Below are 26,379 nucleotides of genomic sequence, written 5' to 3' on the forward strand. Positions count from 1 at the left end.
GTCTGAGTAACACTGTCATCATAGGAGAAGACTGATGAACCTCAACTGTGGTATATTGTTTAAACGACATAGCACTTCACATACGTAAAAAAAGCTACAGAAGCAGGTGTTGAGCATTTTTACATAGTTCATAACCTTTGTCTTATTTCCCCACTATCGCTCAAGAGTCTTTGCTAGATTGGCCTAGTACGTGGACCTGTTGCACCTGACTTTTTCCTCATTTTCCTACCTCCGAATAATGTTATCCGCCGGAATATTTTCATTAGACGGCTGGCGTACTTCCTTTGGGTTGCAAAAGTTGCAGAGCCAATGCAACCCGTCTTTTGTCCGAGAGGGTTCTTTCTCCTGCTCATTGATCTATTCTCCAGTCCAAATGGTTTGACATTCTTTACTTTGTTTGAAGCAAGCTCTGTTCTCTTCGAAATGTTTTGCCATTGCAGGCTCCTCTTTAAAGACATGAGCTCTTGTTCGAGTGTCTGAATCCTGAAGCTTGTGGACTCATATTCCTTCTCTGGCATATCAGATCCTTGAATCGTGTGATCCTTCTGGAGCAGAGCGCTCAAGGGCCTTCTTCCTGGCTCAGCTTCTTCAGCGAAGGGGCTCTCCCCTAGATTCTGACTCTTGGAGTACGGACACTTAGAGCTCGAGAGGCTTCCCGAGAACTCCCCACAATGTGCATACCTAAACGAATCGGAGCATTCTTTAAAAGCTTGATGCGTGTTCAGTTGTTGAATGAAAAGTGCCTGGACAATTAAACGGAGAGGCATCAATTCGTTCTGAACAGCGTTGATGCACACCTCTTGCGATAGCTTTTGGCAGCTAAGGTACTTGCAGACTCTGGTCTTTTCATCTTGGGATGCATCTGGGTGTGCCTGAACAAGAGAAATGCTTTTCTCCATCACTTTGTCAGTTAAGAGTTTAGTCATCTAGATATAAGAAGTTGATTTAACTTTAAATTTCATGTTCGTTTCTGCCAGGCTACAAGCTAGAACTTTTGGGCAAAGAATTTGCAAGAATTGAGGAATCAATAGTGCTTCACCTGAATTCAAGTTTCACCTATTTGTCAATGTATAGAACAACTCGGTACATTTTGCTTGTGCACTAACCTAATGAATTGCAGTGAAACTAACAAACTTGAAGTACTCACAAATATTAGCTTCAGGACAACAGCAGTGTGATGCTGATGTTTTTCCATTTTTGTATGTGTTTGACCTAAATTATATTGACTGTAAATGCGTTTAAAATATCCATCATTTTACCTGGAGGAAAGTGTTCAATGCTCTGTACAAATTGTCGTGGCTCTGCCTGTATGAAAGCGGTATTGCTTCAATCAGTTCCATGAACCGCTGCGGCCCCAGTTTCGGGTCAAGTGCTATATTAGCGAGATACGCATCCCACAGTTCAGCAACAACTGAGTTGCTCATAGAAGGAGTATGATTCATATCCAAATCAAATGATACGTATGTTGAAATTATGCTCTCCATCGTAGCCAACTCAATGCTGAAACAGACAGATTCAGCCCTGCTTTTTGGAAGGATAAAATCGCCCACATGGGCAAGTGGCAACAGCGATGCGATCTGATCCTGCAACTTTGATTTGATTTCGCTCCTCGAATCAAGCTCTAGAGACTTGGATAGCATAGCAAAGTAGAACCCGACGGGGATGATTCTGCTAGACTTCTCCCCCGTGGGAAGTAAATCAAGAATGCCATGTAAGATGGTTGAGACTTTATCCTCAACATTTGTATCACAGTCGATTTCACCAGAGTTCTGACGAAATTGGAGTGCCTTCGCTGAGATTACCCATTTATTTGCGTAGAAAACAATCATTGGGCTAACGTATTTTTCTTTCATCCCTTGCCTTCTCAGAGATGCTATAATCCTTTTGAAGAACCCAAATGGCAGAGCAATCAGGTCCTTGACCCAGAGATCTTGGCTCACGAATTCCTTCACGCTTTTGCAGTTCCAAGCAGAGCTAGCTAATGGCTCTAATGTCAACACTGGTCGGTCGCGTCTCCTCTCTGGATCAAGAATCTCCATGCAAGCCATGAAAGCAAGAGATTCGATGCAACGGCTCACAATTAAGAGATCTTCGGCACATGGAAGCAAAGTTTGGCACTTCTGTAGTACAATTAAAGTGTCGTCCCAATTTTGCAGAACCACTTGGTTGAGATACAAATCGAACCTCTCACACAGATTGCCGGAGCAGTACTCTTCCGTCATCTCGAGAAACTCAGCCGCACATCGCAGGGCCGCTACATTAAAAGGGTCGACCAAAGTGGAAGAACCGTAGACAAACAGGGTGATCTTCTCAAAAATCTCCAGTCCTCCTGGAAAATCTTGCGGTAGCTCAACCTCGGTTGAATCATTCAACTTTCTATTGAAATATCTGCTCTTGGAAGACAAAGGGAGCTGCAAGCACAAAAAGGAGCAAAAAACCAAGAATCAGTTACGCGATGACTCCAACTAAGAAAATTCTTGATCTTACTTCTTTTTTCTGCTTATAATAAGCTCATGAAACATTCATCCGTATTTGCAAATTGAAATACTGAATTCTACGCCAGGACCGGATAGCTATTCAGGAGAAGCTAGTTTGACACAAGTCCAATCTTGCAAGTCAACAAAACAACCATTTTAGTTCACGCAATTGGATGATATCAAATTTCGTCTTACCTTGTGCAGGCAGAAGATCCTATCACCAAGCCGAACACGAATGGAAGCAGGCAATCCAGTTTCTTGGCTCCTAAAAAATGAGTAAGGAGGTAAAATTATCTGGTTTCCGAAGATCCTGTCTTCCAGTTACAACCCATATTATGCAAATTATGAGACTCACAAAACAAAACAAACCAGCTGACCATGAAAGAATCTTGATCTTGAGGAGGGCGCTGATGTTCGGTGAAGAGAACGGACTCGACGCCACTGAATTGTCTTTTGGACTGGCAGCTTCCATTTTGCATAACTGATGAAAGTTCTTCCAGAGCAACGATACAGTATGTTTTCGCTTCAAGAACTTCAAGGTTGCTTGTTAGTGAATATCACTTCCTCTTATCGACGTCCACAAATGCTAGAAAATGAACGAAGTCCATCTCAGGAATCGAAGTGTAGTACCATCCGACCTTCTAGAATTCAGAAAACCAGGGAATGGAATAGAGAGAGAGAGAGAGAGAGAGAGAGAGAGAGAGAGAGAGAGAGAGAGAGAGAGAGAGAGAGAGAGAGAGAGATGGTTCTCTTTCTTTAGTTTAAAAAGATCAGTCTGTTTCACACACTCGTGCAGCTAAAACTCTTTTCTTGTCCGAGTCAAAAGTCAAATGAGAATGCACACGAGCTAACTCCAAAATCCAAGTTTTAAGGCTTCAAAGCCGTTCTTGAATCCAGAGAAGTCGAAGTAATTGGGGGGTCATTCCTTTGCTTGAACTCGGATTTTCATGAGCCAACCCACGTGCAGAAGTGTACCAAAGTCCCAATTCCTAACAAGAAATCTTGATTTCTGGGAATGAAGCCTCGACCTATATGAACCAAAGCAAATCCAGCTACTTTCTTTTGCTTTTTCTATATATAACCGATCTACTTGCTTTGTAGAGAAAGTTACTTTTAGCTTAGACCAACTTGTCAACGCAAGAACTTCCTCAATTCATGTCTCAACTAAGGTTTTTCCAATTGGTATTGACCTGACCGGCCCTGATGGCGCCAATTTTCCCCAATCCACGACACCTAGCTATGAATCGCTACCCTAACTCGTACCTATTAAACTCGACGTGAAGAGATTCCAATCTTGATGTGCATTAGTTTCCAGAGTGAGAGCCTGGAAGATTGTCATTGTAGAATCAAATGCGTTGGTATTTGGAGAGAGGGAAAAGTGGGAACAAGGTTATTGGAAATAATATTTGAATAATATGACCTACATTACGGAAGGTAAAATAAATTACAATAAAGTATGAGAGAGGCGTACAAGAAGAAGTAAGGGTGAAGCTTTCCAAAGCAAAGAAGAGGGAGGAAACCGGGCGCACCCAAGACGGCACGGCTTCTGAAAATAAGGAAGCTTTGGAATTGGAGGGAGTGGCCTTTGCTTGCTTCTTGCCCAACATATCTCAATCCCAATAATTTCTTCTTCTTTCCCTTTTAATCTTTTTTTTAAACAAGTGGTAAATTTACTAATCAGAACACAAGCAAAGCAAGCAATCTCGGGTACTCGGGAGTAAATTTGCTCGGGACTTCGAGAGAAACCGCAAATCGGCTCCAAAAATTCAAACTTTATCTAGACGTACAAGAGAATTTCGATCGATGATGACTGCGATCGCTCTTGTGGTTTACATTTTTCTTCCGTTCACACAATATTTTCGGCCAAGCTTTTGCTTTCTTGCAAGGCTCAACTCGCTTATAGTCTTTTTCCAACATAAACTACTGAAGTTCTACCTGGCCAGTGCAGTGATATTAATAATGGCACAGTGCACCTTAAAGCGACATATGGGGAATTGTTGAAAGTCACTGTTAACCGATTTTCCAAGACGTGTTCAAACCAGCAATGCTCGGAGATAGACATTGATGGCGCACGATCGGAACATACGTCGTTGGTTGTCTTTATAAAACAACATAGAATATGTTCTCCGACTTGCAAAAAGAAAATACCCTCTCAAAGTCTTTGCCCCAGACAAAAAGGAGGGAAGAAAAGAAAGGAAAGAAAGAAGAGGAAAAGTCTTCATCTGGACAAACCAACTACCTTCGGAACTTCAATCTCAGCTCGATGCATCATCATCCAACGGAGGATCGGCTGGTGATGCATCTACTAGGGTTTTAAAAAAAAGGGCATTCGAAAGCGAGTGGGGGAGGGACAAGAAGGTTTTCTTTAATTTGCATTTTGATATAACAGTTGCTTAGGTTTGGTGGGGCCAAGAAGATTTTCGGGCATGGAAAAAGTCCAACTTAGATGCTTACAACTCAAGCAACACATTCCTCTAAAGCTGCAGAGGAATTCTGTGCATTATTATAATTGAGGGTGGGGGGGATTAATGCTTCAATCTCCATAAGAGGGAATTGGTATAGAAGAACCTTGGACTCTACGATGCTTCGGTCTGAACAGACTCAACAAGGTTTTGGGAGGAAAGAAAATCGGAGATATGCTATGGCAACTTGTCGAAGCCCGTTGGAGCAATTGACCCGGGAGCCGACGAAGCCGGTTCTGCAAAAGGAACCCTTTTTGAGGAAGTCGTCACAGGCAGATGAGCCTGCTTTGGGACGGAACCGAGTTCGTTCATCGATTGCCTTCGATGGCCGAACTGGTATCGAACAAATTAGATAGATCACACGAGACTTGTGTAGAGCCGCCTCTAGGCATACTCTACACTGGGCAAGCTTGGACAAGCTTGAATTGAGCCCGTCGTGGTGATTGTTTGTCCTTGATTTGCATCCAATGTAAAGAGTCTTATCCAAAACTCGTGCAGTCCGATTGACACCGGGCCGGGCCGGGTAGGCCCGACACAAAGGGTCCACTTGCCCGAGCCCGCCAACTTGAAAAAAAATGTTCGCTCTAAACAAGTCACTAGCAGCCTTATTACTTTGAGCACGCATAGAGCCTTCGATATTGTTTTATGTTTGTCCATCCTAGCCAACGATGATTGTAATCAAATCTTTCCACAGTTTGTTAGTCTACATCTATGCAATCATTTTCATGCTTAGGGTGATTTACGCTAACGTAAGTTTTTCCAATTTTGATTTTAGCCATCACTCTATAATTTGTAAAAATGATCTTCTGATACCAAGTAACAATTATAATTACCCGTCAGAAGTATAAAGTTAGAAGGAGAAGTTTGCCGCTTATTATGTTTTTGCACAGTCTCATGTCTTGAAATCCAACCAAACACCAGAGGAGTCATGTCCACAGGTTGATCAACAATAGAACTCCCTGATGAGTAGAAGTGAAGAACTTTGACATGAATATGCAACTTTAGTCAATTGGATACTGAAGAGAAAAGTAGACATCTGTGCTTCAAAGACTTCATGCATCTGCCATAAGTGTGAAAAGAAATGCTCGTATTTTCGCTGTCCAAATGCATAAACATCATGCGAGCATCGTCTGAATACGTGCAGAAACTGCAGATTCAAAGGAAGAGTTCCTCGATTCTAATGGTTTTCCATACAACGCACTTCTTTAAATTTCCTCGGAATAAACCAAAAATTCCCTTGATATTTGATGTTCTTCAGAATCCGCACGACATAGCAACACCATATCAGTGCACCGTACTAATTCTAACGAAGTAGGCATTATGAATCAGCTAGAAGGGATAACAAGATAGAACGCACTAGTAGATCCGGAGAAATTCAAGGATTGACAGATCTGCAATTCTTTCTCCTTTTCTTCCTTTTTATTCGTTACACCTCTCCTACTTCTTCTATCCACTACTTATGTACTTGAAGAGCATGACTGAGAAAAAATTCAAGAGGTATGAACAGGGATTGACCATAGTCAATGACAGGTTACTTAGGCAGGAAGAATTAGTTAATAACTCGGCCAAATTATACGCTCACGGAACCATCAACCAGTTAGGTCAGTTTCATCGCCAGAGACATCAGAAAAGAAGGGGTCCTTGAGAAGGTCGGAGGCCGATGGTCGTGCCCTTGGTTGAGCTATGCACTTCTCGATAAAAGCCTTCGCTTCTGGGTTTGTCACTTCATTCATAGCTCGAGGCCATATGCCACCCGTCACCTTCTTGTATATTTTGGCAATACTGTCACATTCACTGTAGGGTATCTCCATGGTCACCATCTCCAGCAAACACATTCCAAAGGAGTAAATATCCACCGTCTCTGTGTAGTCCTCCTCATACAGCTCGGGTGCCATATACTCTGGAGTCCCAATCAAAGAATGTGCTGTATGGCTCTTACCCACAACAGCTGCCAACCCCAGATCACCAATTTTTACCTGTTCATACAGAATGTTTGAGTTTACAGAGTTGTGGAAAGCCCGATATACAAGAGTCAACTGACCGGAATCATATGAACTTTCACATTTTGCAAAACATTAGTTTTAATATTCTCAGATTCCATGTGGTTAATCCAGAATTATTCGCAGTAGGTGACAGAATAGTTTGGCGTGAACACACAGGAAAGAGCCAATAAAAGCCAAAAAAGAGAGAAAAAAACAGATATACAATCGGTACTAGTGAGACCATGCCTCCTCTTGCATTATATATACTAATTAGTGATAGATATATTCACACAATCCATTCCAAAACACGATGTCCGATAGATTTATGTTTTTTTTTTTTATTATTATTATTGGCTAGGCGATAGGTTTATGTTCTGCAGCTGCGCACTTAGAGTCTAAAGTAAAACTAGCAAGGATAATCAGACCCTATGTAAGCAGAAAGTTACACATACTTTAATTGCTCTTAATAACACAAATATTTAGACCAAATTGTGACAGAAAGTTTCACGTAGTGGTAGCTAGGAGTGTAGGGAATGGGGGGGTGAAATCTAAAATAGACGCATAACAAGCACATTTTAACTATTGACAAGAGATATAAATATAATGGTAATCAACATAAAAAATCACTAAAGTCAACATAATGCAAATGCTAAGCATGGACTTAATTGCATCAATTCAAATTAACTTTTAAGCCCACCGATGAGTATGGACTTGGCAATTCTCGGTGTCAAATTCCAAAGTCTCTGGATGAAATTACATTTGTTTTGGAGAGTAGGGTGGTCTATAAAGAAATATAGATACCAACGGAGGGCAATTGCCATACCTGGCCAATGTTCCCATTCATAAAGATATTGCTGCAATTCAAATCTCTGTGAATGATGCAGGGGTCATGTGTATGCAGATAATCCAGTCCCTCGAGTATTTGCTTTGACCATTTTTTCAGTGCCTTGATAGACACCTGACGGTGTTTCCTCCTGTAATTCCTCAAGTTCCCTGAATTGCATACTTCCGTAATGAAGTTCAGAGTATTGTTTTCATCATTCCTCCACACACTGTGGCAGACAATAATGTATTTATTCTTCAATGTGCTCAGCAACTGAACCTCCGAGTAAAGACGATTGATCAGCACCGGATCGTCGCTGAAATTAGCCAAACGGACCTGATTCCAAGCCACCTCTATTCCTTCTTCCTGATCAAATGCTCTGTAGACCTTTTTCACCGCACCATGTCCAAGGAGATCGCCGTACCTCCCAAATCGCCCTGTTGGATCAACCTCCACGAAAGGTTCTGCATCTCGATCAGACGTGTCAGCACTTGCTGCCGGCATATTCAATGATGATACAACCTCAAATGGCCTGATAACAGTAGAAAGCATAGTTAGCATAGCAAGGAAAAGTTTCTCCCGAGCTATATTATCCACAGTTTGATCATGTCGTGGTCAAGTTTACCGTGTATGCTTACAATGAGGCAAATCATACAAAGGACAATGGTTGATAAAACTGGATTTCTACTGAAATGTACTCAACAAATGCGATTAATAGGACCAATCGAACTTCAGACACGCTGAGCAGTGAACAGAGAATTTCCATCATATATTATGTTTATTATACTAGTTAGAGTTAATCCATGCAAAATTTCCCTAGAACTAACCCACTCCAACAACTCACGAGAATCCAGCGGTAACCGGCCCGCTATCTACTTCAATCATAATGGATTTTCTCGAACAACCCAAAATTAGAAACAAATGAAAATCGAACGAAACCGTCAAAAAGTTGCAGGATTTCACCGGCTGCACACCGCGATAAACTAAATTCAAGATGCCCAAACACCATATATCACGCAAAACGGAAAGACTCGAATCATTTCTTCATCAGAAACGTTGGAGCTGGCGAGGATGATCGCGCTGCGATCGGCCGGAGCAAGCACGAAACATAAAAAAGCTCACATCCTAATTACCCCCGCCAATCCCCCGCGCGCCCGAAGCAGCTAACCATCCACCCAACACAAATTCGAATCGGAAGCACGAACTCGCCGAACTGAAGCGCCGTTCCTACGCACGCAAGGCGCGCGCGCCTGCGATGACTTCCGAGCCCAGGGATCGACCCGAGAGCGACGCGGGACAAGCTCACATCACGATCGAACCCCTGGGCGGGAAGCACGCCACCGCGTCGCAAGCAAGGAATGAGCTGAACCGAACTACGCAGCACACTACTACACGAGAAGCGCGTGGTCGAACGAGCGGACGGATCGCTGCGAAATGCGATTCGGACAGGACACGAAGGAAGGAACACACACGGGCACCAGAACATGAGACGTGGAGCGAAACTGGGCGTACCTTCGAAATGGAGGATTTCGCAGAGAGAGAGAGAACAGCACGGACTTGCAGTGGAGATGGGGATGGGGATGGCGATGGGGATGGCGATGCGGTATTTATAGGTGCGTTTGTTGGAAAGCTCGTCCGGCACGACACGGCGTCGTTTTACGCAGCCAGCCCCTTCTCCTTTTTCTTGGGAGATAATGACACAAGCAGCCCTGAACTTTGGCCTAATGTGCAATTTGGTCCCTGAATTTTTAATTTGTTCAATCTAGTCCATGAAATTTAGCTTAATATTCAATGTATTTCCTAAACTTTAGCCTAATATTCAATGTGGTCCATGGACTTTTGGTATATGTTCAATTTAGTCCCTGATTATATTGAAAATGTTCAATATAATCAGGGACTAAATTGTTCATATAGTTTAGAGACTAAATCGAACATGTACCAAAAGTCAATAGACCACATTGAATATTAGACTAAAGTTAAGGGATTAGATTGAACAAATTAAAAGTTCAGGGATCAAATTACACATTGAGCCAGAGTTCATGGACTGTTTGTGTCGTTTTCCTTTTTATCGGGGGAAGTTTTGTTTTGTTGACTTTTCTAGCAAAAAAAAGATAATGCGATTTTGGGTAACGGTATTTTGCTTGAGGAAAAAGGGTAATTTGATTGAAAATTTGTTAAGTATATGAATCTTCTAGGGTCGACTATTGCTTAAATTCTTTATTTACTTGCTTATCGAAAATGAAAACCCATGCCGAAAATTGTTAGTTTGGGCTTATCTCGCTTCTTAGAGATGAGGAGGAGGAGGAGAAATAGGAGGACGGTTAATGTATATAATCGTATATGGATTGGATATACATCCGCAATAGTTTCGCTTACAAAGTAGACAAGCTAAAAGGTACCCCAAGAAAAACGGGGAGAGGAATCTGATCAAGACTTCAAAAGCCGCCTCTGACCTGCATAGAACCGATCATTATGATAGTCTCTCCGAAACTAGAAGGCTGTAGATGATGCCAAGAAGGTAAAATCACTTATAAGTTTGAATTTTGGATTGGACTTTTTTACATGGTATCAGAGTCGATGCTATCCCTTCTTAGTGTATATGCGTCCATCTCGATCAGTTAAATTCCACGTGCCGCTCTTACTCCTGCTTGCACAAGAGAGAAGGTATTGAAATATTGTTCTGCGTCGCTTGAGAACGGGCTCCCTCCATCTGGCTTAGATTTTCTAAAAAGCAATTAATCACTTGTGTCGCAAGTTTGACCCCAATTTTTGCCCAAGGTAAGCTTAGGGCGCAAGTGGCAAGTTGCCAGATAGTAACTATTTCTGTTCTTTTATTTCCAGAAATAGTTTTGAAACAAAAATCCGTTTGGTAAATTTTTTATTCCTGGGCACAAATTTATTCCTAGAATCAGTTTTGGAACAAAATCAAGAAGCAAAAAAAAATAGTTTCTTGATTCTGGGAACAAGAATTAGAAATGGAAAATAATTTTTCTTCTTCTTCTTGACCTGTGGCCGGCCGCCGGCCGCCGGCGACTAGCGAGGGCAAGGGCCGACCTCGCCTCGCCGCATCCGGGCCGAGGGCGCTTTAGCCGCCCGGGCGAGGGCGACCTCGCCTGGGCCGCCAAGGGTGGCCCTCGCCTAGGCCGCTAGCCGCCCTCGCCGGATCTAGCGAGGGCGGTGGCGAGGGTCCAGCCCTCGCCCAGGCGGCGACCTGGCCATGGCCAAGGAAGAGGAAGGAGAAGAAAAAAAAGAAAAAAAAAAGAAATATTAAAATATTCAAAATATTATTAATAAAAAGAAATTTTGTGCAATTACCAAACGCATTTCTGTTCTTTTTCTATTCTAAGAATAGAAATTTTGGGCAGTTACCAAATGCCTTCAAATGCTTAGAAATTGTTCCCGGGCACGGAATAAAAAGAATCATTTCTGAGCAGAATCAGCTTCCGGAAACAGAATGATTGCCAAACGCACCCTTAATTGCCTAGGCGGACCAGAAGGTGGCTTTTGAAGAAGCAACCGGCAAGCAAGCAAGCACCACACCAAGACCATGTGAAGCTTGTGAGAAGCATTAAATCTTTGCTTTCTCCATCGCCAAGGGAGAGATTGAGGACTCCTGGAGATGCAAATCATCTGTCCATCTGCAGAACCTCATCCAGGGTCAAGAAAAAAAAGTGGTCATCAACCCATGAGACACCCGTGTTGTTTCTAGACAACATTGAATTTTAACTGTGCATGTCCTTTCCCCGTTTTCGCTACTTACAATAGGATTATGCGGTATCGGCCGACCATGTTGCCATTAATTCGCCTTTTGCTCGGCTATACCACAAGCGCGGCGCAATTGAATTCGTTCGTCACGGTTTGGACTGAGACGGGATACATGCATGGAGTACGTTAGCAATCCTTAAAGTGTCCAAAAAGAAGGTTGATGATATGGTGTAAGAGCTGGGCAACCATTTAATTGTTTCTAACCGAAAGTCACACGACATCGAGAGAGCCAGTGCAGAACCGCGCAGACCCTTTATTGCAGAAAAAAGCAAGGATCCTTATGTGGGGTATGAGCTGGAGGTGAAGTGTCTTTGTCGACGCGAAAGTGAGCGAAGGCGGATCGAATCTGTCGTCGGGCGAGCACCGGAAGCAAGTTGGATCCTAGAAGTGCTGTGCACACGTGATGGCAGGTTGTGTGTGCACGTGAATTATACTGCAGTGGAGTGATGATCAAGTGTAGGAGATGGAGAAGCTCTGGCGATGGAGAAAAATGGCTGAGAGAAGACATGTTTGTGCATGTGAGTTGACCCCAGGCCATATGGTTGAGTGATCCCCGAGAATTACATGGCAAAGATGGTTTTTATTGAGTGAGAAGTAAGATTTTAGGCATTTTAGGGTCTGTTTAGTAACGTTTCGTTTTTTGTTTTTCCATTCTTTGTTTTTAGAACGAGAAAAAGAATCGTAAATCCGTTTAGTAAAAAAATCTATTTTTTCGTTTCTGGAACAAAAAAGTTCTCCAGAAATAAATTTTCGTCCATGGAATAGAAATGGATCATTCGCGCCCTAAACGCGTTTCTATTCTTTTTCTATTCCAGGAATAGAAATTTTGTACGCTATTCGAACACTATTTTTGCTCGAAACTATTCCAAGAAATAGAAATAGAAAAAACTATTTCGTTTATCTGTTTTTCTATTTTTTCCTCTCGAACAAGTTTTGGAATAGAAATTGTTTGTAATACAATTTCATTTTTCTATTTTCGGGATAAAATTTTTAGCTCAGAAATAGGTTTAGAACAGAAATGAGAAGTAAAAATTTTGTACTTTCTATTTTTGCAACGAAAACAAAAATAACAATTCTTCTAAGAGCTCATCCTCGCCATCCGCTGATGAATGAATTCTACATCGACGCTATCAAACGAATTTATGTTTTAAGAACATAAATTTTGTGTCGTTATCAAACGCTAATTTTTACTCAGTAACTCATCAAAGGAATATAAATATATATTTTTTATATTTGGCCAAAAATTGTTCTAAAAAAGAAAATAGTTATCATTCACGCCCTTATCATCCGTGTGACAACACCGTGATTTGGCAACTAATCCTAGCAGAGAGCTAGAGGATAAGAATGCAACATTTCAGGTCTCATATGCAGCCGGAGAAAACTTGTGAATGTATGCCAATGAAGATTCGCATTGAAAGTTACTCATCGAAAACAAGACCAGATATAATTTGATCATTAGAACGATGACGCCCTTCAATCCGATCCATATAATGTCTTTTTTGGGAGCATAGGAAATGCATCTCAAGCACACCAATCACAAGGTATGAGATGTTTAATGTCACTTCTTCAAGGCCACATAATTCCTGAATCTATTGCACTATTGCTAAATCGGTCTCAAACCTTCTAATTGTATCAATTGAATCCTAAATCTTTTCACTTTTTACCAATTGAGTTTAACCGGCCAAAATTGGCTGGAAATCGCTAGGTATGAGACGTTTAACGTCACTTCTTTAAGGCTAGATAATTTATCTTCCCATTTAAAGCAATTTACGCTTTTCATCTAGCACGGGAGAATTGTCCAAAAAGTCTTAAATCTATTGCACTTTTGCCAAATCAGTCTCAAACCTTCTAATTGTGTTGATTGAATTTTAAATATGTTCATGTTTTAACAATTGAGGTCAATCTAGCAAATTTTGGCCGGAAATTACTAGGTATGAGAGGTTTAATGTCACTTATTCAAGGGCAGATAATTGATCTCCCCATTCAAAGCAATTTATGTTTTTCATCTAGCATGAGAGAATTGTCCAAAAAGTCATAAATCTATTATCAAATCAGTCCCAAACCTTCTAATTGGGTCAATTGAATCCTAAATCTTTTCACTTTTTGCCAATTGAATCCATCCGACCAATTTTGGCTGGAAATTGCTAATGTGGACACTAACCGTTTTACGTGGTACCGTCGACATCGACGTAAATAATTTTTAATAATTTTTTTAATTTTTATCCTATTTTTCCTTTTTTTCTTTTCTTTCCCTTCCTTTCTTCCTCTAGCCGGTAGCCACCCGACTACTAGTGTGTTCAATCCTCGCCCCCGCCGACCACTACTATGGTCAATTCTTGCCAGGGGCTGGTGAGGTCAACCTCGCCGTCGCTGGGTGAGCTTTGCTAGCACCTCGTCGGCCTCTGACAAAGCTTGCCCCCGCCAACTACTAGTGTGGTCAATCTTCGCCCTTGCTCTGGCAACCTCTGGCTAGTCGCCGGGTGGCGAGCTTCGCCAGAGGCCGACGAGGTTAGAGGAAGAAGGGAAGGAAAAAAAAACAAAGAGAAAGAAAAGAAAATAAATGAATAAATAAATTCAAAAAATATTAAGATATTATTAAAAAATTATTCACGTAGGACAACCGGCATCCACATCAGCAATTTCCGATCAAAATTGACCGGATGGATTCAATTGGCAAAATGTCAAAATATTTTGGACTCAATTAACACAATTAAAATGTTTACAACTGAATTGGCAAAAGTGCAATATGTTCGAGACTTTTTGGACAATTTTCCCCATTTAGAGGTTACCCCATCTGGATCTATTCGGTTCATATAGCTACTTTAAAGAAATCAACAATCATATCTGGCAAAATGCTAAATCAAGAGAAACACTGCTCCATTCGTTCGGAGCCAGATCGTACCGAAATACTCTTTCACCCTAACAAGATACTAAAAGGGGTGTCACCATAGTGTCAACTTTCTCCCCCTTCAAAACACGCTTCGCCATTCGAGGAGCAATGATTGAGTAATAATTCACCATCTCTTCTTCTTCCTTTTCTTACCCTCGAAAATTCGACGCCACAACGAATACATATATCTAAACTTACGCAGGCTAGAGTTAAAAAAACGAAAGGTAATAAAAAAAAAAACCGTGCTAGAGGGCAGCATCGGATCAAACATGGAATAAGAATTGAGAGAGATGGAAGGAAATATTCTCCAAGAATTACAGACTATGTTTTATTTTCCCTTGGGGGAACATATGCCCTTTCCTTTTCATGTGCCTAAGGACTATATGATACTTGGGGAAAATAAAAAAATGCGCACACCAATATGAGCCCGCGAGGGGTAAATCCGTCAATTCGCGCGGGCGCCAAAGTCAAACAGCGTCCACTTGTTCAGCCCCACGGGGGGCTCTCATCGGAGTCCGGGGAAATCCCCAAAACGGGTCTCCGACAGGGTCCGACGATTGGTCCCCTCGCTGGGCCCCCACGGGGGAGGCATCCAATGAGAACCCTCTGTCGAGGGGGGAGCAAAGATGCTCCGGTGCGCCCGACCGCACCCGGTCCCGGCTCCTCTCCTGCTTCTGCTTCTCCCTTTCTTCTCCGAAGTTGGACTGGGCTTCGAAATCTCAGAGCTTTACGAACTCTCTCTTTCCTGCGAATTGAGCGAAGCCACCACCGTCTTCGTCGCAATCGACGGCTGATGATTCGTGGGTGGGGACTCGAATTGGGGTTTCCTGATTGAGCTGGAAATGAAGGTAGGGTGATCCTTTCTCTTGTTTCCCCTCTCGGTGCTGACGATTTCAGCTGTGGTTTGCTCCTTAATTATGCTCTGGAGCCTGTGAATTCGAGCTATTCGGGCTTCGATTGGTTGGAATTTTGAATAATTCAGTGTTTATTTGAACACCCAGGAGTTAATTTTGGTTAGTGCTTACCATTTCTTTCCCATGATTCTTGGAATGAAGGGAATTTGGTCCCGGGGGTCTTGTGGTTTCTTGTGATTTTGAGCCACTTTTCCATCAGTTGTCAAGTTCACTTGAGTTCACGGGCGCTTCAGGACATGTTAATCTGAAGTTAGAACCCTTTTTCATGTTGTGTGAAGCCCCCACAGCAAAAGAAGAAGGCTAAAGATAAGAAGAAAACTGAACAAAAGGAACGGAAAATCCTAGTAATAAAGTCCACGCGAATCGAATTCTGCTGCTTGCCTAGAAGAATTGGTGAAATAGGTAGGCTTTAGTTTCTTTTACTGTCTTTCTCTGTTTACTCTCCGAAGTAGTAGACTTTTGGGGAAAGTTCTCATTCTTCATAGATTATGGAATTAAACAAAAGAGCCAATCTTGGGTTGCCTCTAAGGGCGAAGATTGTGCTACTTTACCATCAAATTTTTGGGTTCTCTTTTGGTTATTGGATTGTTAATTGAAGACGGTCAATTCTCTCTTTTTTAGCTTGCAACATGCTCGTTGGGTGTGATAGTTGCAGACTTTGTAGATTTGTCGTAGCTGCCTTATGATGTGTGGTAGAGATGTGCTTGGCAATACATGTTTTGAACGTGTAGCACCTTGGAGCCGCACCTGAAGTTGGCTAGAGCAGTGATGCTGCAGCTTTCAAGTGTTTGTTGAGTACCTGAAAAGAGCTAAAACAGGCCTTTGAAAAGCTGTAACTAGTCAAGGAAGCTGACCCAAGCATCCTGTTTAGAGCTGTGACACCTTGAAGTTGGATGGAATAGCTTCCTATAAGCTCCTTAGATTCTTAAGCAGGACATCTTGTAAGTAGTCATACATTCTGAAAGATGAATATCAATAAGTTGATAGTTCTGGTTGCTCTAGGGCCAATGGGGAAGGAAAGGGACTGGGAAGCTTTCGTAGGAGTTGAATGTTCTTGTTGTAGTTACAGTAACTATTGGTTTTATGCCTTTGAGTTTTGGTGTCGTGGAAGATAATGTTTGCATGTTTTCTGGACACGCTAGAAACAAGTCTTTGCCCCTGTTAATCTTTCTTTGTATGAGTTCATTTTCCTTGGACTTGTTGTGAACTATTCAAAGAAAGTTATACTTTCGGAGTTGTTCTAGAGCTAGCTTCATGAAGTTATTTTCTTTTTCTAATGATTCTTTTATTGATCCTGGATATCTTTTATCACACTCTCCTCAACCTCTTTATGCTAAAAGTCCAAGCAAAACTTGGTTTTATGCAAAGTGTCTACAAATCTTTGTCATACTGAGTCATGCATTCTATGCTCAGATGTAGTGTGCCTTTTGACGAAGTGAAGTCTTTAACAATCCTAATCTAAAGCGATCATATGGCTAATGAAGAAAGTGCACCAAATGAAACTGGTTCTGAAGGGGTGAAGCCTGAAAACAGCCCTCAAAATGGAGGTAATACACCACAGCCTGATCGGGAATCAAATTCGAAAGAATCCCCCGGATGTGGTATGGGGCTTCAAGGGGTACAGTCAAAGGAACCTTTAGTATCAGAGCTGACCCTTGAAAGTGTTAACCAGGGATCACAATCTGCTCAAGAAGGCAGCACTCCCTCTATCAGTTATGAAAAGAGTTCAGAGGATGGATATAATTGGCGAAAATATGGCCAGAAAAATGTTAAAGGAAATGAATTTGTGCGTAGCTATTACAGATGTACGCATCCATACTGCCCTGTGAAGAAACAAGTGGAGCGCTCGCGTAGTGGCCGGATTACCGATAACATCTACTTAGGCCAGCATAGTCATCCTAGCCCACAGAAGCACCTACCAATGGCTGTCAGCATTGCTGTGTCTATAGTTGAGGAGAAACCCGAGATGCCTTCTCCAATAAGCACACAAGGTCTGGGGAGTATCAATTTGCTTTCTCTTTTCCCTTCAAAAAATGTGGTGAAATCAATTGGCTCTTAATTTTGTAGACAAATCATCAGAAGTGAAGAGCCAGGCACACCATAAAGTTGACGACAAAGAAACTCCTCAGCTTTCACTGGTTCCAGCTCCTGCTGAAGTGAAACCTGTGGTACCAGCAAAAGTCAAGGTACAGGATGAAATAGCTACTGATGAGGATTCTCCTGGTTCAAAAAGAAGGTAGGCAGTTTCTTGCTAGTATTGGTTGAGCGGAAATTTATAGCTTTTTTTTTTTCCTTCGACTTTGGTTTTGGAATTTTTTCTTAAATATTTTGCCTCGATACTCCACAACAACCCCCCCTAAATAAAAAAAAACCCAAGTTTCACCACTGCTTGCTTGGACGTGTAAGTTGCCTTTTCTTTGACTATCAGAACCATTGAACAGGAAAAAGGACAGTTGCAACACAGACACCGCTTCAGGGGATAAGCCTACCACTGAAGCGCGCACCATTGTTCACACTGTGAGTGAGGTTGATATCGTCAATGATGGGTATCGTTGGCGCAAATATGGCCAGAAAATGGTGAAAGGCAACCCTAATCCGAGGTAGGCACTGTTAGTGCTTTGTAATTGTACTGTACTTCCGTTTGATTAATCTTCATCCCTGTGGCATGCATAACAGTTGTTTCCAATCAATAAAACTGCATTATTGCTGTCAATCTATGGAGTATGAAATAACTAAAGCAAGGTAGGCTGGCCTCAGACTGTGGCAATGAGCTGGCCTCCTCGGTAGCTTATGTAGATTAGCATCTCATTTCCTAGGTGTGGCAATAAGGGCGACTATCTGTCAACTTTTCCACCATCACCCCCCCAAAAGACCAAACTTTGCCTTTGATGTAATGCAAGGTGCTTAATGAGGATGAGGCAAGATACTAGAAAAATTTTGAGGTACTTAAAATAAGTAAGCTAGTTTCATAGTTGCATCTTAAGGCCTTGAAATGTTACTTGCATTTCATTCTCTTCCACAGAGATTTTTGTCTTAGTTAACAACGGAAAGTCCCCTCAGGACTGATTTTTCCTTTAACTCATTGTCTCTCATCTTACAATGAGATTTGTTCTGTGCACAAGCATCTTGTCCATTATATTGGCGGAAAACTCTCTTAAACGCGAAAAGAAATGGAACTCTCTCTCTCGTCTGGCAGTAGCCTTGGTGTGGACTGACCACTGCTCGTGCATTGCAGGAGTTACTACAGATGTTCAAGCCCTGGATGTCCAGCTAAAAAGCACGTGGAGAGGGCATCTTATGATGCAAAGGTGGTCATGACCACTTACGAGGGTCAGCATGACCATTCTGTCCCTCCTTTGAGGACAATCATGCCTAATTCGGGGGGATTCAATGGTCATGCAACCACCCAAAGTGGAGATGTGAACATCAAATCTCCGGATGGCGACACCTTGTCTCAGAGTGTTGTGGAGAATGCATGCTCCGCTTCTGGGAGTAAGTCAACCGACCAATCCAGTGGCAAGGCTGAAGAAACATCGAGAACTGGCGATCAAGTTGGGGATAGAACGGGATTTGATAATGATTTAGGTCCTGAGGATCGAATTAATGAGCAAAAAGAAGACCTGTCGAGTACTAAATCAGGGGAACGTGATCCTGTTCATCTTGACTCCGTCGTGAATGTGATGGGGGAGAATCCACACGCGCAGCAACAGCCATCTAATGCAGCAGCTGTTCAAAGCTAAACCAGTGTCCCAATCTGTAACGTCCAACCCGCGCACAAAACGTTCGCCGAGGCTGTACTATTTTTCTTATGTTAATGTATGAGTGATCAGGTGTGGGATAGGTCATTGTAAGTTGCCTAAATTTGGTAACAGATGTTTAGATTTAACTCTGCACTGAAGATTACATATTAGTCAAAATATTATCAGTTGAATACAGATCCCAAGGAGAATCCAATGTGAGAGCAATCTATTTGTTCTCAGGAGCTCCCTTGCACTTGCAAAGAAATCATGTCTCCATGCCAAATCATTAGCATAATTAAAGCTGTGTCGGGAAAATAAGACAGCACTTTAACCTATGTAACAAGGGCATCCTTATTTTCTTCGAGTGATTCAACAGTTGATGAGTATGCTACTGGATTTGATGGCAACTCATCGTTGGTGTGATGGGGCAAGCGTAATGGGATGATTTCACAAACTTTTGAAGACTTCATTTATCGAAGAAAGTATCATCTTCTCGACTTTTCGAGCAAATTGATATGACAGCGAGAGAAATGTTGCTGTAATCCTCTCTTTTTAGCAGAAACAAGGTCCAGATCTTTTTACTAATATCCAGTCGTGCCTGTAATTCAAGCAGACGGTAGGAATTCTTACAATGTTCGACGCCTTCCCGACTTGATTACATGACGAACTCATAAAATCCGTGACCGCATTTAATAAAAAGTAGTTGCAGTGGGGCAGCAGAGAACTGTCAAAAAGCATTCCCTCTTCGAAAAAATTTGCACCTGAGTTCAGTATAGTAGTCACCAGAAAAGTTCGAACCCAGTGCAAATTGAGTTTATCCTATCTTTGTCAGTGAAAGAGTAGAGCATGAAATCCGGGACTATACAAGGTGAACAGCTTCAAACACCTCATCAAACGTAACGAGCTAAATGATTACAAAGGAACGAAACGTGAAAAGAAGAGGAACAGTTCCGGCTGCTCCGATCATGCCGCCTTACACTTTCTCGGATTATTTCACTTCCATGCGCAAGACGCTACCAAGTCTCGATCCATCCATCCCAAATAAAGAGCTCCATCTCTCTCCTCAAGCCTATACTTGTGAGAGTAATTCTTCAACAGCGTTTTGATGGTGGCGTTCACTAGGGAGCTCAGAGGGTATGGTGTAAATCCCGCCATGGCAAAACGCGATCTCCACTTCCCCAGAAGCTCGTGCCTTTCGACTCTCTCGGCCCCCTCACACGCGATTATATTGACAACATCTCTTGCCAAGCAGTGCTGCTCGACGTTAATCCTCTCCTTGTGCTCTCTGGGAAGAGTCACGTCAATCGACTCAAACATGGCCGCATAATAGTCCATCACCTCGATGAACCGCGGAAAAAAGGCAGCAGTATTCGTGTTAGATTCTTGCTCCACCAGGGTCACCACCTTCGGCGACAGGCTCTTGACCAGCCTCAGGAGCCGGTCCCGATGGTTCTGAGTGCTCACACTCTCATCAGGCATGTGGTGAAGCATAAACGCGAAATTTACGGCCAGAGCCTCCCCGGGCCTAACATCGAGATGGTGCAGCTGTAAATCTGAACCTGGTACCGATGCAGCGTGGAACTCAAATGGGACTTTGTATGACCGAGCAAGCTTAGATAGCCACTTCCCCACAATGTCCAATCCTCCTCCACGAGCATAAGCTGACATGGAATCATCGAAACCAGTTATTCTTATGTGGGGTGGCCCGCCAGGCCTCGCCGCAAATGCCTGGATTAAAGTGATCCACTGGCTACCCTGAGCAATTTGGAAGTCAACGATGTGGACTCTTTTCTCATCCTTCATGGCTTCAGCTATTGCACCATTTGCCGACATGTATCCAAATTTGAAGTATGGACAGACCTCATAAAGAATGTGCATGTTGGAAAGGAGCTCCGAGCTTTCAGGTTCTTTCCATCGCAGAGCTTTATAGATGGAGCTTCCTGAGGAGGCCAAACGTGCAACAAGACCTTCCAACATGTACGCTCCCAGCCGCTGGATCGGTTCCCCAGAAACTGAGACCATTTCACGCAACTCATCCATCAACCAATTCGCTGTCAATAGATCATTTTCTGAAACTGCCTTTGCAGAGGCAATGAGGATTTGTTTCAAATCCCTCCGTTCTATTGCATCCATTAGTTTGATCCCCGGCGAGGCTACATAGATCCCCTTCTGAAAACTCCTCTCATAGTTAATGGGAATATCCGAATCAGGTCCCAGCATTACGTTCTCCAATTCTCTCAGCTTGTGCAAAAAATCACCTGCATCGTCGGTGACACAAGACCCACTTATGGAGGAGGCGTAGGTATTATCTGGGGAGTGTAGGGCATCAGGTGGATAAGACACGGAATCTTGCAGGGATACAGGACTCCCGTTGGATGAGAAGCTGATGGTTGATGGTGAGTTGTAAATAGCATAACCTCCACTAGCGGAGGATGACTCGAGGGTGCAGTATTTATCCGGGAGATTCTGCATGGGATAGTAGCAAGGGTGGCAATCTAAAGTATGAAACTGAGGCAAGCAATAGGTGCCAATCTCACGTGCAGACTGATAATAAAGTTTGTTCGACATGCTTAAATGACTCTTCTTCTGTGATGCTTGCATCTGACGAACGATTCACTTTGGAGGACCACCTGCTCACTATATGGCAGGGTAAAACTATCGAGTTCGGTTCTCAGTTTGCCAGTTAACTTGCATATTGATGAGCTCTAACCAAGCAGCCAAACCCTGCACACCACAAGTTGAATACATCAGTGACTTTTTTCCACCCCACAAAGAGGATGTAATGAAGTAATGCGAAACATCTCCGAGTAAAGATGCATCGGCATGAATGATGGATGCAGAAAAAGTACACAGATTCGAGGTAGTTTAGAAATATCAGGGGCAGGGCAGGTCATAAAGATGCAAAAATCCTCCTGCTGAAGAAATACTGCATGCTCATTCAGGCGATAAACTCTTCTACTGGAGAGGTCTCTGGAATGTGGCTATGCATAGAAGCCCTAGAACTACAACTATAGTAAAGTGAAGAAGAAACCACGATCAAGAGAGATAGTAATACTAGCGTACATAAAAAGAGGAGAGGGAGAAGATGAGCAAGAATGGAATTAAAACAGGCTTCAGGAAGGACAACAACCATAAAACAAGTTTGACAATCATAAGAAAAGTCATGCAAAGCCTTGAAATCACGAAAGATCAAACTGCATACTTCTGCATCTCACGCATGAATTTGAACCACTATTGAACAAGGTTTAAGGAATCATATTTTATTCTTCCAAAGCACACCAGGCAACCTTGGTGTCTTGCTTGTAGAACATGTCTATTCTTCCTTTTTCTTCAATGAGAGAGAAGGCAATGGCTTAATGTTTTGCAGAATAAGGACCTGGCTATACAATAGTCCGGTAAAACCTGATAGACACTTGGAAATTCAGTGACTTAAAATGCAAGTACGGAATGTCTTACTCACTGAGCCTTTCACGGCAGAAAAGGTATATAGGAATACTAAGGAGGATATATTCTCCTGTCTATTTTTCTTTACTTTGTCCATCTCGCTTTACACTCTGAAGCATTTTCCACATCTTAACATCCAACATACGAAAGGAAGTCTACTCAGCAAAGGCTGACAAACCAAAACCAGACAAGAACAAGCAAGGAGTCTCGCATGAAAATCATGATATTGCATGTCACAAGCCCTTAAGTATTGCAAGCAACCAAAACATAAACCAGATTAAGCTGATTACACACCCAAGAACCCCAGGTTTGAATGTCTACCATGTAGAGACAGCTGCTCTCTATATGCAGATTCTAATCTTTTCATACAGGTATTTGAGAGTGATTTCTAGGCAAAGAAAACGAAAAATCACTTCAATCTGGTTACTACCGAGTGGATCAAATAACTCATCTGAGTTTTGGCACATTGTCTGCTCTAAGATTTGAACAGAGAACTTTGCTTGAATTATTTGCTCTCCACAATATATGAAGGATAATCTCATGAAACTAACGCCACACCTTCCGAGTAGTATCCAGAGAGGGCTCCAACCCGTGTGAAGGTACAGATGTAGCTCTTGATGAGATTTGATTCAGCTGAAAAATATACTTAAAATAAGCGACTCTACGTCTGTTTATTACATGAGGGAAAAAGGATGGATGGACCACATTTGACCTGAAATGATCGACAATCACATCCTGGAAAAACAGAGCACTTCACTTTCAGCTCTATGCCGACATGAAGAAATTAATTCTTAATTCACCAGAAACCCAGTTGCCTATTTCTATCGCCACGATAAATTAGGTAAGCCATTTTTTTCCAAAGGAGACTAGCAATGCAATCAGCAAGGAAAATACGAACTTCCGATGATGCTCCCACTTCCCAGAGAGACAGGTTTCGCAAACAAAAATACCAAACCAACAAAAATGCAATTTCCAAAATTCAGAGGACTCGGACTTTCTATTCCTTTGCCAGAGACAAAAGCTTTTTACCTCCAGAATCATCAAGAACACGCGAATCCCAAGAACAGAGCAAAGAATACGTCAGTGCCACTCATCTAAACGAGGAAAAACACCAAAAATAGCTTACCAACATTCAATCCTTCACGAATCCAAATTCAGAAAGCAAAGATTCAAGTCTTGTCTGATGATCCATCCCCCCAAAAAAAATTTCGTCCAAGAATCAATCACTCAGCTTCAATGAACACAGAACGTGCCAAGAAAACAGAGAGCAGAAGGGGAAAACTGGGAAATGAACGGTTCTCAGAGCAAGAACGGAGGAGGGGTCGGTTCAAACCCAAACGAGCTGTTGACAAAACCGACCTTTGAGCGAGGAAATCAATGTTTTCCAGTAAGCCCCCAGTGAAACTGGTTTCATGGGTCTCTTCTTTCTTTAGGAAGAGGAGAGAGCAGAGCTCCCCACTGCAGGGGAACCAAGATTCTATTATAATATAGCGAGTCTCCTGAATTGCCCCGAAACTTCAGTGAATCCACGCCGACTGCCACCGGGAACTGGGAAGCCGGAAATGACAGATCGGCCATTGTAGTATTATTGACCCAAGAGATGCTCCAAGCCAGTCAACTTAAGTTGGGAATTTGCATTTATCGAAATTAGGTATCCGAACGTTCCGACTCGACTTTGCCGTGACACGATATCCACGGCCTAAAGGATACCCGGAGGCCGGGAATCGGGATTTAAATTTGAAATTTGCCGGATCCAGGCCAAAACATTTTTAATCACAATTTAACGATGAATTAGAGGCGGCCCCAGAAACTTAGAAACATGAATTAGAACTCAAAACATTTCGGCTTAAAACGTGCTTTCTTCTCTCGATATTCTTCCGGTTCTTTTGTGCTTTTTTTTTCTGCCCTTAATTATTGGAAAAATGACATGAATAGTCCATGAATTTTGACTCAATGTGCTATGTGGTTCCTGAACTTTTAATTTGTTCAATATGGTCACTGAAATTTAGCTCGATGTGCAGTGTTATTCCTGAACTTTTAATTTATTCAATGTGGTCCTTGGACTTCTTATACATGTTCAATTTAGTCAATGAACTAAATGAAAACGTTCAATGTTGTCCTCGTACTTGAATTAATGGAAAGACAATGTTGAACATTTTCATATAATCTAAGGACTAAATAGAACATCAAATTAAAAGTGTAGGAACGATATTGCACATTGGGTTTCAGGGGCCTCATCAAACAAATTAAAAGATCGGGTTAATTCCAAAAAAAAGCACCAACTTTAAGTCGATAGATAATTCTGGCCTGAACTTTTTCTTGTCTCGTAAAAAAGCACCAACTTTAAGTCGAGGGACAATTTTGGCCCGAACTTTTTTTTGTCCTATAAAAAAGCACCAACTTTAGGTCAAGTGACAATTCTAGCTTCAACTTTTTTTTGTCTCGTAGAAAAGCACCAACTTTCACTTAAATCCCAAATCAGGCCCTCATTAACTTAGAACCATTAATTATCTAACTTGACTATTCCACCTTAGTAATAAATCCACGTGGCTTGCTGACTGGATTTAATGCAATATTCAGTGTCTTTTTCTCTGAATCGCAATTTGAAGAATAACAGTGAAACTATTCGTATCCTTCACTTTACCGGCAAGTCAAAAATATCTCCAGATTGAATCTTTCTGGCTAGATGTAATCCGAAGCTAACCATCACCTATCGACAGACGCCATGGACGAGATTCGCCAAGCTCACCACCATAACCTTTTTTTCTCAAACAACGGTGACTTCAGACAGAAAGTTAATGGTGGGCCAGATTTGGGATCAGGGTGAAAGTTGGTGATTTTTTATGAGACAAAAAAAATTTGGGCCAAAATTGTCACTCGACCTAAAGTGGGTGCTTTTTTATGAGACAAAAAAAAGTTCAGGCCATAATTGTCTCTCGACCTAAAGTTGGTGCTTTTTTATGAGACAAAAAAAAGTTCGGGTCAGAATTGTCCCTTGACCTAAAGTTGGTGCTTTTTTTTTTAATTAGGCCTTAAAAGATCAGGGACGAAATTGCATATTATGCCAAAATTTAATAACCATTTGTGTAATTTTCCTTTAATTATTTGCGGATTACAAGTCAATGTGGTAAGTTGATGAATCAATTATTCTAGTTTCCTTGGCAAAAGTTGGCGCGCATTCTTATGATTGGGTACTAGTCCATTTCGCTACAAGAGGACAAGATAAACAACAGATTAAATTTGGACATTAGGAACCTTCATCTTTGCTTCCTTGCATGTACCACCAAATGATATTAAATCATCGCAGATGCATCACTTGATGTCGATGATGAGCCATACCAAATGATCCCATTTGGATCACGGGGAGCTGAGTACCAAGCATAGGTCGAGGGGAAATTGTCTAAACAATCCTCAATCTATTGTGCTAACGTTAATTTAGTCATAAACTTGTTAATTTTGCCAATTTAATCATAAATCATTTTGCAAAATTCTAATGCAATCCTTCCGGTGAATTTTTGCCGGAAGATGCTGAAGCAGAGGTGTGCCACAAAGATCGGTTGGCAATGACAAAAAAACAACGTCAGCAATTTTCAGAGAAAGTTCACTAAAATGACTATACTAGAATTTCGCATAAAGATTTTGGACTAGGTAGGTAAAATTAAAAAGTTTATGACTGATTTTGTAATTTCTCCGTAGAATGATTTAGTACACAAGTTATCGTCAGATGTGTATCGTAAATTCTTCTCTCTTTTCTTTTCTTTTTGTCAAATGTGTATTGCTGATTTTCTATTGTCTTTCCACGCCTTCCTTGTTTTTTTTCCTTTTTTGGGCCGGCACCTCTTCCAGATTTCATAATTAAGTTTTATGGTCAAAAGATTTCAT

At 41.9% G+C, this 26,379-nt stretch overlaps 4 protein-coding genes and 1 long non-coding RNA gene across 12 annotated transcripts; 2 read left to right on the plus strand and 3 right to left on the minus strand.

Moving 5' to 3' along the window:
• Positions 1–37: 37 nt before the first annotated feature.
• Positions 38–2,989, minus strand: LOC115680783 (BTB/POZ domain-containing protein At5g48130). The gene is made up of 4 exons (XM_030604619.2): positions 2,855–2,989; positions 2,673–2,742; positions 1,260–2,411; positions 38–872 (listed from the first exon to the last, which is right to left on the minus strand). The coding sequence occupies exons 1-4, from the start codon at positions 2,947–2,949 to the stop codon at positions 174–176; spliced, it is 2,016 nt and encodes a 671-aa protein (XP_030460479.2). The 5' UTR covers positions 2,950–2,989; the 3' UTR covers positions 38–173.
• On the plus strand, positions 696–3,071 carry LOC130134796 (uncharacterized). 2 transcript variants are annotated; one of them, XR_008814296.1, is made up of 4 exons: positions 696–824; positions 978–1,711; positions 1,869–2,447; positions 2,682–3,071. It is a non-coding gene; the product is annotated as an uncharacterized LOC130134796 (long non-coding RNA). The 2 variants fall into 2 exon arrangements; XR_008814295.1 differs by having other exon boundaries at positions 2,686–3,071.
• Positions 3,072–6,149: 3,078 nt separating this feature from the next.
• Positions 6,150–9,389, minus strand: LOC115680750 (probable serine/threonine-protein kinase WNK11). 4 transcript variants are annotated; one of them, XM_030604584.2, is made up of 3 exons: positions 9,257–9,389; positions 7,745–8,276; positions 6,150–6,915 (listed from the first exon to the last, which is right to left on the minus strand). In XM_030604584.2, exons 2-3 carry the CDS (start codon positions 8,246–8,248, stop codon positions 6,529–6,531), a joined length of 891 nt encoding a protein of 296 aa, XP_030460444.1. In that variant the 5' UTR covers positions 8,249–8,276; positions 9,257–9,389; the 3' UTR covers positions 6,150–6,528. The 4 variants fall into 4 exon arrangements, with proteins under 4 accessions (XP_030460444.1, XP_030460443.2, XP_056158298.1 ...); XM_030604583.2 differs by having other exon boundaries at positions 8,995–9,310; XM_056302323.1 differs by having other exon boundaries at positions 8,950–9,310.
• Positions 9,390–15,085: 5,696 nt separating this feature from the next.
• Positions 15,086–19,248, plus strand: LOC115680678 (WRKY transcription factor 1). Of its 3 annotated transcripts, none has more exons than XM_056321505.1 (5): positions 15,086–15,247; positions 16,727–17,304; positions 17,393–17,549; positions 17,755–17,913; positions 18,549–19,248. In XM_056321505.1, exons 2-5 carry the CDS (start codon positions 16,785–16,787, stop codon positions 19,051–19,053), a joined length of 1,341 nt encoding a protein of 446 aa, XP_056177480.1. In that variant the 5' UTR covers positions 15,086–15,247; positions 16,727–16,784; the 3' UTR covers positions 19,054–19,248. The 3 variants fall into 3 exon arrangements, with proteins under 3 accessions (XP_056177480.1, XP_030460354.2, XP_056177479.1); XM_030604494.2 differs by having other exon boundaries at positions 15,087–15,247; positions 17,381–17,549; XM_056321504.1 differs by lacking the exon at positions 15,086–15,247 and having other exon boundaries at positions 16,709–17,304; positions 17,381–17,549.
• A 611-nt stretch (positions 19,249–19,859) lies between these two features.
• Positions 19,860–24,089, minus strand: LOC115680677 (scarecrow-like protein 21). 2 transcript variants are annotated; one of them, XM_056321503.1, is made up of 3 exons: positions 23,624–24,089; positions 23,056–23,232; positions 19,860–21,777 (listed from the first exon to the last, which is right to left on the minus strand). In XM_056321503.1, exon 3 carries the CDS (start codon positions 21,652–21,654, stop codon positions 20,047–20,049), a length of 1,608 nt encoding a protein of 535 aa, XP_056177478.1. In that variant the 5' UTR covers positions 21,655–21,777; positions 23,056–23,232; positions 23,624–24,089; the 3' UTR covers positions 19,860–20,046. The 2 variants fall into 2 exon arrangements, with proteins under 2 accessions (XP_056177478.1, XP_030460352.2); XM_030604492.2 differs by lacking the exon at positions 23,056–23,232.
• Positions 24,090–26,379: the final 2,290 nt, after the last annotated feature.

This window comes from Syzygium oleosum, unplaced genomic scaffold (assembly GCF_021117445.2).
Source record: "Syzygium oleosum isolate NSW1041296 unplaced genomic scaffold, Sole_v2.1 Sole_v2.23, whole genome shotgun sequence".
NCBI lineage: Eukaryota > Viridiplantae > Streptophyta > Magnoliopsida > Myrtales > Myrtaceae > Syzygium > Syzygium oleosum.

Coding starts and splice junctions, on each gene's coding strand:
- LOC115680750 (XM_056302323.1), bottom strand. CDS start 9,230: ATGTTCTGGTGCCCGTGTGTGTTCCTTCCTTCGTGTCCTGTCCGAATC. Junction 8,277..8,949: donor ACGGCGCTTCAGTTCGGCGA/GTTCGTGCTTCC, acceptor TACTGTTATCAG/GCCATTTGAGGTTGTATCAT. Junction 6,916..7,744: donor TGAATGGGAACATTGGCCAG/GTATGGCAATTG, acceptor CTGTATGAACAG/GTAAAAATTGGTGATCTGGG.
- LOC115680783 (XM_030604619.2), bottom strand. CDS start 2,949: ATGGAAGCTGCCAGTCCAAAAGACAATTCAGTGGCGTCGAGTCCGTTC. Junction 2,743..2,854: donor AAGATCAAGATTCTTTCATG/GTCAGCTGGTTT, acceptor CTCATTTTTTAG/GAGCCAAGAAACTGGATTGC. Junction 873..1,259: donor CATTGAACACTTTCCTCCAG/GTAAAATGATGG, acceptor TCTCTTGTTCAG/GCACACCCAGATGCATCCCA.
- LOC115680678 (XM_030604494.2), top strand. CDS start 16,785: ATGGCTAATGAAGAAAGTGCACCAAATGAAACTGGTTCTGAAGGGGTG. Junction 17,550..17,754: donor TCTCCTGGTTCAAAAAGAAG/GTAGGCAGTTTC, acceptor ACCATTGAACAG/GAAAAAGGACAGTTGCAACA. Junction 17,914..18,548: donor AAAGGCAACCCTAATCCGAG/GTAGGCACTGTT, acceptor CGTGCATTGCAG/GAGTTACTACAGATGTTCAA.
- LOC115680677 (XM_030604492.2), bottom strand. CDS start 21,654: ATGCAAGCATCACAGAAGAAGAGTCATTTAAGCATGTCGAACAAACTT.